Raw genomic sequence first — 12022 nt, 5'->3', positions numbered from 1 at the left:
AGATCTAGCTAGTTTGTCTGCTTTTTTGTTTCCTTTCATTCCTATATGAGAAGGAACCCACAGAAACCGTATTTTTACAATTTCATTTTAGGATTTTAATTATGAATGTAAATATTTTGTTACATCTATTCTGTCAAATTCTTGATTTTGCAATGCCTGGATTAGTGAAAACGAGTATAAAGTTTTTGCCAAAACAAAAATGAGGAGAAACGAAACTAGCTTGACCTTATTTAATATTTATTTATGCATTTATTGTTTTGAATGATGACATGGCATTTAGAAACCCGAAATATATATGCTGTACTTAGCGTTTCCCGCGATGAGCGAGCAAGGGAAGACAAAGGTTTTTAGTTGCGGATATCCTGGCATGTCTGCTCCAAAGAACATCGACCGGCAGAGAACGCTTGCCGGTGGGTAATGGACGTTGAGTGGCCGGAGAGGGGGAGAATTACAACAGGTCACCCCTAAGAATAAGAGAGAAAAAAAATGTGAACGTAAGCGAACACAGCCGTTTGGGTGGTCCATCGGCTCGCGAAAGCAAAGCCCGCTGAGTTGCATAGTCTAAATGTTAAAGCTATAGTGGAATCGATGTCTAGTCCACGAAATGGCAAAGGGTCGGTCGTCTGAGTGCTCGGCGGGGTGACACCCTCGCTGTCCCCCATGCGCAGGGAGGAACCGGTCGTCCAGACCGTTGACGAGGGGCCGTCAGCGGACCTGCGTGTCAATCGGCGGCCCGGCACCTCTGGCATTTGCAGCGTGCCGTGTGGACAATGGCGGCGATGATGAAGGTATTGTGATTGTAAAAGGACGGCTGTGTAGAGTGCACGTGCATGCCAGCTCCATGAGATAAACGTTCGGAACTGCAACAACAGCGATAAAAAGAGAATTCTAGATTTTGTGCATATTCCTTGAAAACGTGGAGGGGGATTCAGAAATGTATATTGTTGATTTCAGGGTTCATGAAGGTATCCAGGCTAGTGAATCAAACCACTCACACCCTCACTTTAATCTTGGCCAACCAGGATGTGAAAGAGGTAACATTAAAACTAGGGGGAAAAACGGAAGGAGAGTGTTCAGCTGCGCATTTACAGGCCATAAGTAAACCACTTACATTCACTGTTTCAATCATCACTAGGCTATGGGGACAACTTGAAAAAACAGAAATGGGTGGGGAGAGAAGACTGTGGGTCAACCTGTGTTTATGACAAGCCAAACAACGAGTAAGGTGCGAAGAACTCTGTGAGCATCCAGGTGCTCTTCCCTACTTCCAACTCCCATAAAAACTTTCGATTTATTTATTTGAGCATCTTCCCCTAACTAAAAATACTTGCATGTATGTATAACAAAAAATAAAATAACAAAATAAGAAAAAGAAAAGAAAGAAAATGAAAGAAAAACAGTCAAGCCGACTTCGTGCCTAGCTCCCTAGCCCCAACTCCTTCTCCCCTTCTCTTTCTCCAACCTTCTCTTGCTGGGGCTATTGTACGTCACGCCTGACGGTTCTTTGCTTGCGCCAGACGATGGAGAGGCAAGAAACACGCGAAGTGCAATGGCCGGCGCCCTTCCCCCCGGAGGCCGACTCCTCCCTACCCCCTAGACACAGACACAACCACAGCCCTCCCGGTATTTTTTCAACACTCAAACGGCCGGTTCCTGACGGAGGTGCTGAAACGCTGGCACCCGGGGGTTGGTTTGACCTTTTCTGGCGAGGACGCAACCACTTACCTAGACAAAAGGAAGCGGTGTGAAGTGGTGGCGCGTGCCGGTGAGCTGGCGGCACTCTCCTTTGATGGCGGCTTCCGTCCCGTGGTGCCGCGCGGGGCGCGTGCGTGTGTCTTTGAGGTGAGATAGCGCCCTCGCGCAACGCTCGCGTAGCCATTGGAGACAACTCCAGCAGCGGGTAGGAGCGTGGGGCTTAGAATACAACAGTGTGGAGTAGTAAGATGCTCGACTTTGGTTGGGTTGGGTTAGGGTTACGTTCACATTCTTGTCTCAGTAGTTTTTGTTTTTTTTTTTTTTTTTTTTTGTTTTTTTTTGTTTGTTTTTTGTTTGTTTGTTTGTTTGTTTTTTTTTTTGCTGCGTCCTCCCCTTCCTGGTTCTTAAAGCTACTGCAACGACTTTGTTACTAGGGGGTTCAATCAATGGATTTTATTTATTTTTTGTGTGCTGAATTAGTGTGTGTGTGAGATTACCTCTGCCAAGAATAGCAAGACTATATCATCGATGCAGTTTTACTACAGAGGTTACTCCTATCAATAGTAAATAAATAAATAAATGTATGTAGTTTATTGTTGTATTTGCTTTTCATTTCCTATTTGTTTCTCTTGTGCGTTTGGGTGAAATCAGTGCGTCCACCCATGTGTGTGTTTGTTTTAGAATGAGAAATGTTTAGAAGTGGAATCAAAGCAAGTTATTCCATCTGTTTGTCTGTCACGTATCAGTGAGTTGTTTCCCTCTTGGCATCAGTCGCCGGTGGCTAAATATAGCCTGCCCTCCATGAGTTCTTCAAATGTCATCTCTCATGTCTGCAGCAAACTGTTCTCCTTCCCTGACGTCTGCTGCTTGAAATATATTTTTTAAGACCCGTATTTTTGAATACTGTATTGTTGTTTGTATCCCTGAGGATTTCCAGTTAAAAAAAAAAAAAGTTTTCAGAAATTTTGTTTCTGTATACCATTGTTTTTCATTTGTTTGTTTGTTCACCTGTAGTTTTTTGTTTGTTTTTTTTTTTTTTGTTTTGTTTTGTTTTTTTTTTTTTTTTTTTTTTTTTTTTTAACCCGTTCATATTTGATTCGCTCCCTTTTCTGCCATGAACTCGCTCCCTTTTCTATGTCGTGATTCTTGTGAGGTCTGCAGTCCCATTTTTTTTTTTTTTTTGCTTTTTTCCTACCCCTCCAACCTCAGCACCCCGACCCCCACCGACTGCGCTACCCGTTGAAGCCCTGTTTGATGGCGTAGGCTTGTGGTAGGTAATTAGGGCGTGCTCATGCGATGTGCGACCGAGGTCAACCGGCCATTTACGGTGCCTGCCGCTGAATCTTCAAAAGTGAAACGGCCATTTGGCTAGTCTGCTCAACTGCCAGAGATCAAACTCCGCCGTTCGTCGAGAAATCACCGGTCGAGAATTGAACAGTAATTGAGTTTTTGTTGCAGGCTGCCACGGCAACCCCCACTTGCCCCCCGACTACCCTTACCCCACCGAACTGGCGAAAAAAAAAAATGCGGTTTTGTTTTGAGAGCATTGAAGTCTATTGTTTAGCACATTTTATACCACATACACCTAGAGTGAAACTTGTATTCATACCACATGCACCTGGAGCAAAGGTTGTATTCATACTGTCATCACGTATTTCTTTCGCTCGAAACTTTTTTTAAATAAGCACGACCGACGGAGATGGGGGTTATAGAAACAGAAAGTAACCTTGCCTGAGGGTATCTGTGCCTATGTATGAATGTATGTGTGCAGGTGCAATGTTTGTTAATGTGTGTGTGTGTGTTTTTTCCTCTGTGGGACAGTGCTTCCATGCTATTAATCCATATCAGATACAGCTAAACATTATTTTTCCCACAACATATGCTCGTACTTCGTTTGATCGCATTGCTGAAGAAGCAGAAGACAGTTGACAGGGTTGATGTATATCGCAAGACTTAAGTTTGTCACCAACCACCAAGCAGATATTCTCACACATTCACTCGCCCAAGTAGACACAATGCAAACAAGTAAACAACGCGCGCGCTAACACACACACATACACAGAGAATAGCAATGCAATTTCCTCCATCACGTCCTTTACCACAGGCCATCTCTGTTTTTCCAACATTAAGCTCCAGGAATCTGGGATCAAACCAGTCCTCCAGCTCCCCCACTCATGCAAAGGTCTGTGACAAGAACTGTTCATCTTTGAGACAAGCCACTAGAGCCACGCAGTCTGCACGTGACACAAGCTGACGAGTCTCGCGGTTAGTACTAAGCTCACTACTGAACTCGGAGGACAGGACACTCATCCCCCATCTCCGTGTTGAAGATCTGCTTGTCTGATAGAATCATTTCCTTCACTCAGAAACCTACCCTGCCAGACGAGCCTGGACCCGGCAATACCTGTCGGTGGAACTCTGGAACCCAATCTCTGTTGCCGATCTTTCAAGAAGGATGTGATCCATGAAACGAGATTGTAGGTGTGGAATTTCAGACCACGCAGCACTTTACAAGATGTGGCTGGACGGTGTTCAGGTGGTAAATAAATAAAAAAAATCTCCGTTTGATAAGACTTTTAGTTTCTCAGGTGTACCAAAGTTACGTTTAAACTAACCGAAGAAGGATTGAAAATATGAGAGCACATGAAGAAAGAAAGATATTGCGAGATTGTGGAAAAAGATGGCGCCCAAGAAATCCTCCATCAGACTTCCGACTTCGAGAATGTGCGAGAATAACAGGAAATCACGCACAGCGTGAGACCACACGTGCGCATTTTGACACGTGTAAATAGGGTTCATTGTCGATATTATGAACTTTCTAAATCTTGATCCTATCTCTCCGCCAAAATAATAATAAAACCTCCCCGAACATCATTCGTCTGTTGATTTGAAACTTTTGACCTATGTGAACAACAATTGCTCGTATTAATGACCGTTTTGTGATGGGGAAAATCAAAATAAATGTCAGCGAGGGTCAAATGTAGGAGTACTACGTGGTTGTCTAGCTCACGATCTAACCTTCTCTCCACCCCACCCTCCAACTACTCTAACCCTCCATCCCCTCCCCTACTTTTGACCTTTGGATTGTGGGACACTTTGCAGGTGTTGCGTTACCTACAGCAAACTGCGTCACACGATCTGTCACGTGGGAGAGGGGGTAGGCAGAGGTCATCCTATTGTCGGTGCTTGCGTACAAGCTGCGCAGGACTTGTTCCAGTTTTCAGTCTTGTCGTCTGCTGCAAGGTGTCTTTTGGCGCTCGGCCATCGGCAGGATCTGCGCAGTGCCACCAGTGCGCAGCTCTTTGGGGAACTCGGCGTTGTGAGGTGAGAAGTTCACGAGGGATCTTTCTCGTTCCTCTCTCTCTCACATGTCACGTGAAACAGGATGGGTGATGGTTGATGACGTCACTGCACGACCTCCAGGGTGTGACTGCGTGCTGGTTGTTGAGTGACGGATAACGCCTTTTCAGACGTGCATGGGTGTTCCCTTTGTCACTTTGTTTCTCGGTCTCTTTGTCAGTCAGTCAGTATGTCTGTATCAGTCTGTCAGTTAGTTTGTCGATCAGTCTGTCGGGTGTCTTTTCTTTCAGTCTTTCAGCCTGTTTGTCTGCCTGTCCCTCTTTTCCCCCTCTCTCTGTCAGCCTGTCTCTCTAAAAGCAGCAACGCCCAGCTCAAAGACGTCTGTCGGTCCTTTTCCTCTATTTGTCCGTCTTCCAAGCACCTTCTATCGATCTAGATGAAGTGCTCACCATGTTCTTTAGTTACCTCATTGATCTCTTGGACTTTATTGAAAAATGCAGAAAACCCCATAAAAACTCAGGGTTATAGAGGCTAAGCTTTCTAACATACTAGCATAAAAACAAACTCAAATTGAAGATAAGTCTTTTCAAAAAATTACATGAAAATTGTCAGCTTCTGAACAAACTTTAAAAAATATAATTTCTATTGACTACACAACAATTATATTTACTTCATTATTGAATAGTCATTACATAGCAACGAACACACACTTTATTACCTTAGTAACCTCGGTGCGAACAGAATAGTTTTAACTACATAGCACCAGAATAGTTATACACACCTAGTAACAGGGACATTAACTTATACTTGTCTTAACATATGGCTGCAAACTAGTTTATATTTGTACCTATATAAAACCAAATTATAAATTACCCGGAATTTAAATATATCTATAGGAGCACACATATATATTTGGAAGTGTATATTTACACACAGAAATGAAGAAAAATCCACATGAGAATGATGTATGCTCCCATGTATGCTCCACACTTGTTTGTTTGTTTGTTTGTTTGTTTGTTTGTTTGTTTGTGTGTGTTAGTTTGTTAAAACATCAAATGGACGAAGAAAGCTGTCATGTCGCAGTGAAGGTATCCAATGACAAGAAACACAAACCAGAACCCTCCTTCCACCAAGTCTTGCACAGAGGGCATTGCCATCAGTAACCGTCTCTAGAAACTGCTTCCTCCCTTTCGAAACCACTCTCTAGCATCGGGAGACATAAGCCTCCCCGACATCTCGCCCAAAGGTCAGTGTGAATGAACCCCCGGCCTGTAAGTTCCTCCAGCCCCATGGCGGAGTAAATGCAACATTTAGAGACTCAGGCAGTTAAAACGTTTGTGTTTACTTTTTCTCCCCCGGACAAGCTGTTATCAAGTTTTCCATCAATGGCTTATCTGCTGCGGTGTGTGTTTGTTTTTGTTTTAGGTTTCAGCCAGAAACAAGAAAAAATCCGCAAGTCAGCAACCTTCTGCAATACTCATAAATATAAGATGAGATTTAAAATATGTTTGTCTACTTTTTTTGCAAGGCCAATATCTTTTGTTTTACGGAAAAGTTTAGACTTGGATACAAAAGAAAATTGAAATGAAAGAACTCATAATGGCAGACACATCACATAAGAGTATTACAGTGTTTTTAAAGGGTTGGTGGTGGTAGTAATAACACAGGTGGGGGTAGTAACAAGGAGTATTATTTGAAAATATTCTCAAATCATAAAGTTATCCTCCTCTTTCTACTTCTCATCATCATTATCAGTCCTCTTTCCCTGATTACCGTAGGGATACCCCACAATATTACCCCCCGAACTTTCTCCATCTTGGCTCTCTGACATTTATGGGATTCGTTGAATGACAGTCCAGTCTGAATGACAGTCCTGTTCTCTCGTGGATGTTGTCTGCTTGTTTCTCTTTCTATGTCCTCCTCTTGTGTATTATGCCTGTACTGTTTACTATTCCCCACAGAATCATGTTTTTTTTCTTTTTTTTTGCAAACCCTCGACTTTTTCGTTTGCGGTTTTCGCTCTGGCCATGTCTTTCTGGGTTCCAACTATTTGCCTGGACTCTACATTATGCAGTTCATTTCTTTGAGATATTTTTCCCTAGAGTACAGCTTTTGATGGCTTGTGAAAATAGCAGGAGCTTTCCCTTGGTCGCCCAGTATTTCCAGCTGCTGATGACAATTAAACCTTTCACGAACAACGTAAGCTCGACATTAAGGCACTGATTCACTTCAGCCTCGGTTTGGAAAAAACTCACGAGTGTTCTCGAAGTATTACCACCACAAAGTCTGCCTCCATTGATATTTAGCGAAGCAGAAAGATTTGGACATTGACCACAACATGTCATGAGCTTTCTAGTCTGTATCTGAATGACCAAACCACTGCTTCAAATACTCACGCATACACACACGCAAACACACATGCTTACTGATAAAATATTGATAAAATCTTCTATATAAATATTTGTTCTTTTTCTATTCTGAAGGCAGCACACTGAAGGGACATGATTAAAGCAGTAACGATTCTTCTTACAGTTATAAGGCTACGGTCGTGTGCTCGTGGTGGCGAGGCTGTTAGCCTCCAGGTATGTGCATCACTGCCGGTTCCTTTTTCGAAATAATTATCTAAGTCAGTTACCGGAATCTTCTAACTGGCATCAATAAAAAATATCTTTGACATTCTGGAATCGCGGGCCAAGGAAGTCCTTCCAATGGTCCTTCAGATGGGTCAGTTCTTCTTGAGACACTTGAAGGACATCTTTATCTAAATTCTCTTCAAGTTCATCATCCTCGTTGTCATTTTCATCAACGTTTATAGTCGATACTTGTGAAAGTTTCAACGGTGATGGATGAAGAGATGAGTACTGTACATTTTGGACTGTAGGGTACAGGGGTTAGTAAGGTAATTATTTGGGAGGATAGCGAAATGTTCAGTCGTTTAATTGGTTTCGCCTCGGGTTCTGGTTTGGCGGTGGAAGACGAATTTGGAATTCCCTCCTCGCTGGGTGACCGTGAGGGGAAGGAAAGAACAAATCGTTTGAGCGATTAAAGGTGACGGTCTCCCTGTGTAGGGGAGATAATCGCAAGTTCCGTTGAGACTGGGAGGACTGAAGTCAGCTTTACTATTTACATCAAACTTTATTTTTCTACACGGGCATTAGTGCGAACTAAGTGGGTTAAATCAGAAATTTTAGTCAAGAAGCTTTTTTTGCCCACAGCAAAATACTGTTTTGAAACCACAGATTTTTCTGTTTCTTCTTCTTCCTCCTCCTCCTCACACTCCTCCTCCTCCTCTTCCTCCTCCTCATCATCATCATCATCAGTCCGTTGACCGTAATTGACCGCAGCGGCATCTGAAGATACTACCAGTTCTCGCCCTCTTCATCGGTTCTTTCAAGCTCTCTGGGATGCTCTGAATGATGGACCTGTCCAATCTTGTCTGCCCCTTTCTTCTTCTGTCATTCTGTCACCCTCTTTTTGTCCTTTTTCGGAACTGTAGGATCGTCTCTGCCAGTCCTGATGACCATGAGAAATGCCCATGTGACTTCAATCAGTTCACACGGGACACCTTCGCAAGGTGCAATTATTTTTATTATTTTATTATCGTACTCCATAATAAGGTAGTATCAGGTTGAGGTTTTTTTAAGACAAATTTTTAGTGGCCCTTCGTATATAAAAAGAAGCGATACACATGGATGTGATTTAAGGGTCAAGTGCGCCTGGTGTCCAGTGAGCAATTCAGTGATTTTTCCACAATTCACTCGCAAGTCAACATGTGAGATGCTTAGATATTGCGACTAACATATAGAACTTTGAGATTATAAGGCTCGGCTGGGTTCTAATAATTGAGAAGAAACCTAAGATGAAAAACTGAGCAACGTTACACCAAACTGACAAACAGCCAGAGGGAGAGAGAGAAAGAGTACATAGAGAGAGAGAGAAAAAAAAAGAAGTAAGATAAGGACTAATGATAAAGAAGTGATAGAGAGAGAGAGAGAAAGAGAAAAAGAGAAAGAACGGAAAATATAATGAAAGAGATTCAGGCAATGGATTGTTGTATAAAGAGAAGATTTAAACACCTCAAACATGCAAATGACAAAAAAAAAAAAAAATTAATAAAAAAAGTAAGCTAATGACAGAGTGAGGGCGAGATTAAAAAAAAAAAAAGAGTAAACAAGTGACAGAGAGATAAATACTAAGAATGAGCAAAAGAATGAGAGAGAGAGAGCTAGATAAAAGGAGGGTGACTAAAACAGTGAGAGAGATATAGATAATAAGAGAGTATGTAAACGAGTGAATGAGGGAACGAGGGAGCAAGAGAGAAGAATGAGAAAGTAAGAGAGAGAGAAAGTGTGTGTGAGAGAGTTGAGAGAGTGAAAGAAAGAGAAAGTTTGTGAGAGAATGTGTGTGTGAGAGAGAGTGGGGGATAGAGACAAATGACAAATCTTTATTTACGAGGGTAACAGAATAAACAAATGTCATTCTTGTTGACATCTTGCCCTCGGACTAATTACTAGAAATCACATAGCATTCGAGTGACAGACAGACAGAGAGACAGCAAACCAAAACACAGAAGCTTGTGTGCGTTTGTGTATGTGTTTGTAGGGCGTGCATGCAGGTGCGTGTGTGCGTGCCTGTGAGTGAGTGTGTGCTCATGCGCGTGTGGGTGCCACCGGGGCTGAGAGGCGCGATGACGTAGTGCGGTTGTCTGCCCATGTCCTCCTTTTAAATAGTCGTGACGAGAGCAGTGCCATCCTCTCAGGTCCTGTCCGTCTGTCCTCCCATTCCTTGTCGCCCACCGGACGTAACGACAGCCAGCCACACAGCCTCGGGCACGCGGAGCTGCCAGCCTTTACCTGCTCTACCCGCCAACACTTCACCCCGAGTACAAGGTGAGCAAACCCTGTCTTCTTGGTTTCATCATCATCATCATCATCATCATCATCATCATCATCATCATCATCATCATGATGTTTTTTTTTCTAACAATATTCCTCTTATTTGCATCTCATCCTTCCTGTCTTTATTCCTCCGATGAGTTCTTTTACTTTCTGTCTATCTTCGTGTGTGTGAACATCGTTCACATCAGTTTCAAACAATTCTTCAGAGCTCTTCAAAATTGTTACATGAAAAAAAAAATGCAGTTGTCTGCGATTTGTATACTTTGGCTCAGCTGAGAAGAAGTCTGATAAAAAAAAAAAAAAAATAATTGTCGTTAATGTGAACAAACATTGCATGTCAAGACTGAAAGCCTTTGTTATGAGAGCCGACATCATGTCAACACAATATTTATAAATGATGCGGATCAGAAATATGGAATCTTGGGTTATGGACGATAGCTGTTTGTAGTTACTGTTTTTTGTTGTCTGTCTGTCTGCTTTACGATCCGTCTGTCTTTTTGATTGAATACCTGTTCTGTTTCTATCTTCCCCCGTGCCTGTGTGTCTGTCAATCTTCCTGTCCGTCTACGTGTGCTATTGTACCTGTCTGTCCATCGGTCGCCTGCTCAGTTACCCTGTTGTCTGTCAGTGAGTATGCTTGTCTGTCTGTCAACTCTGTTGTCTGTCAGTGAGTATGCTTGTCTGTCTGTCACCTCTGTTGTCTGTCAGTGAGTATGCTTGTCTGTCTGTCAACTCTGTTGTCTGTCAGTGAGTATGCTTGTCTGTCTGTCACCTCTGTTGTCTGTCAGTGAGTATGCTTGTCTGTCTGTCAACTCTGTTGTCTGTCAGTGAGTATGCTTGTCTGTCTGTCAACTCTGTTGTCTGTCAGTGAGTATGCTTGTCTGTCTGTCAACTCTGTTGTCTGTCAGTGAGTATGCTTGTCTGTCTGTCAACTCAACCTTCATGCCCTTTCCTTGTGGTACAAAGCCCGTGATGTCGCAACCGACTGTGACAGTAAATCGCCAATACTGCTCTGTCATCGGTGCTATCATTCGGGGCTGTCATCTCAGCTGTCATCTGTGGTATCATTCTGCGCAGTCATCTGTTCTGTCATGCAGTAAACAGCAATTTTTTTTTTATAAACATGTGAGCAACATCTGATGAGCAACTGATTCTCAACTATAAGTACAAAGTACACGCAGTCACCCAGGACAGACCGCTGGCTGTAGTCCAGGAGACAGTCGCTGTACAGTGATTTTGCTGGCGGCTAAAACCTAAGTAGGGCTAATTAGTAGGCTAACTTAAAAAGTTACGGAGTGGAGATTGTTGTTGTTGTTTTTTAAATATTTTTTTGATACGGAGGACAGTTTCCGACAAGCAGCATCGCTGTGTAAAGTGCAATGGAGGCATGCCAACTAAAATAAAAAGGAGAGGGGAAGGAAAGGAAGGAATTTTTTTTTAAATGCTTGTGGTCATATAAACGAGCCGTGAGAGACAATCATACATGAGCACATTAACAGAAGGTCCGATGAAGAAGATAAGCCAGATTGTTGGCTACGCATGAAGCCCTCTAGGGACAGGAGAAAAAAGTGTCAAACAGGAGAGAGAAAACCTTTGGGAGTCGATTGGCAAGAGGGATTAGGCTGGAAACAATTCCTCTGTTCTTGGGAGGAACAGGTTAATCCTAAGCTACTGCGGGACCGGCAGTTGGCCTGCGATTCCCCGTGAAACGGAAAACGTAAAACATCGATTGAGCTTCGATTTATTGCCACAATGCTTTTACGATTTTCTTACGGCGAACGTTTACAACCGAACCTGAAGACTTGTGAAGTCGGTGTTCATCAAACGTCCGGTCTGCTCGGTTTAACGGTCGGAGATTTTTACCTGCCGTAAAATTAATGACAGTCGACTTCTTGTGTGTGTGTGTGTGTGCGCGCGCACAACACTTTGACAATATGCAACAACATGAACAACGAATCAAATTGTGACCGGGTGCTCCCATCAAACGAAACCCTTTGCAAGGAATATTGCAAGTGTTTACCACACTTCCAAGAAGCTGGCAAGAGATGGAAACATGATAGCAATCAAGAACTTAATGCTATAAGAACTTTTATTATTTACTTGGAATAATATTTTCAGTCTCAAACTTA

The 12022-nt window shown here is 42.8% G+C and overlaps 1 protein-coding gene and 1 long non-coding RNA gene across 3 annotated transcripts in view; one reads left to right on the top strand and one right to left on the bottom strand.

Moving 5' to 3' along the window:
- Positions 1 to 199: 199 nt before the first annotated feature.
- The window catches only part of LOC112554878 (calmodulin-like protein 7), a 26117-nt gene continuing 14294 nt past the window's right edge, over positions 200 to 12022 (top strand). The window contains exons 1-2 of one of the 2 annotated variants that reach the window (XM_025222945.1): positions 200 to 788; positions 9755 to 9884. In XM_025222945.1, the coding sequence (XP_025078730.1) occupies positions 771 to 788; positions 9755 to 9884 (148 nt within the window). In that variant the 5' untranslated portion in view covers positions 200 to 770. Of the gene's footprint in view, positions 789 to 4396; positions 5020 to 9754; positions 9885 to 12022 lie in introns of those variants that run through there. The other variant, XM_025222944.1, reaches the window with a different exon arrangement.
- Positions 230 to 2024, bottom strand: LOC112554880. The gene is made up of 2 exons (XR_003097335.1): positions 1726 to 2024; positions 230 to 860 (listed from the first exon to the last, which is right to left on the bottom strand). It is a non-coding gene; the product is annotated as an uncharacterized LOC112554880 (long non-coding RNA).

The sequence above is a fragment of the Pomacea canaliculata genome, linkage group LG14 (genome assembly GCF_003073045.1).
Source record: "Pomacea canaliculata isolate SZHN2017 linkage group LG14, ASM307304v1, whole genome shotgun sequence".
NCBI lineage: Eukaryota > Metazoa > Mollusca > Gastropoda > Architaenioglossa > Ampullariidae > Pomacea > Pomacea canaliculata.
The sequence above is the reverse complement of the archived record's forward strand: the minus strand, read 5'-3'. Positions and strand labels throughout refer to the sequence as shown.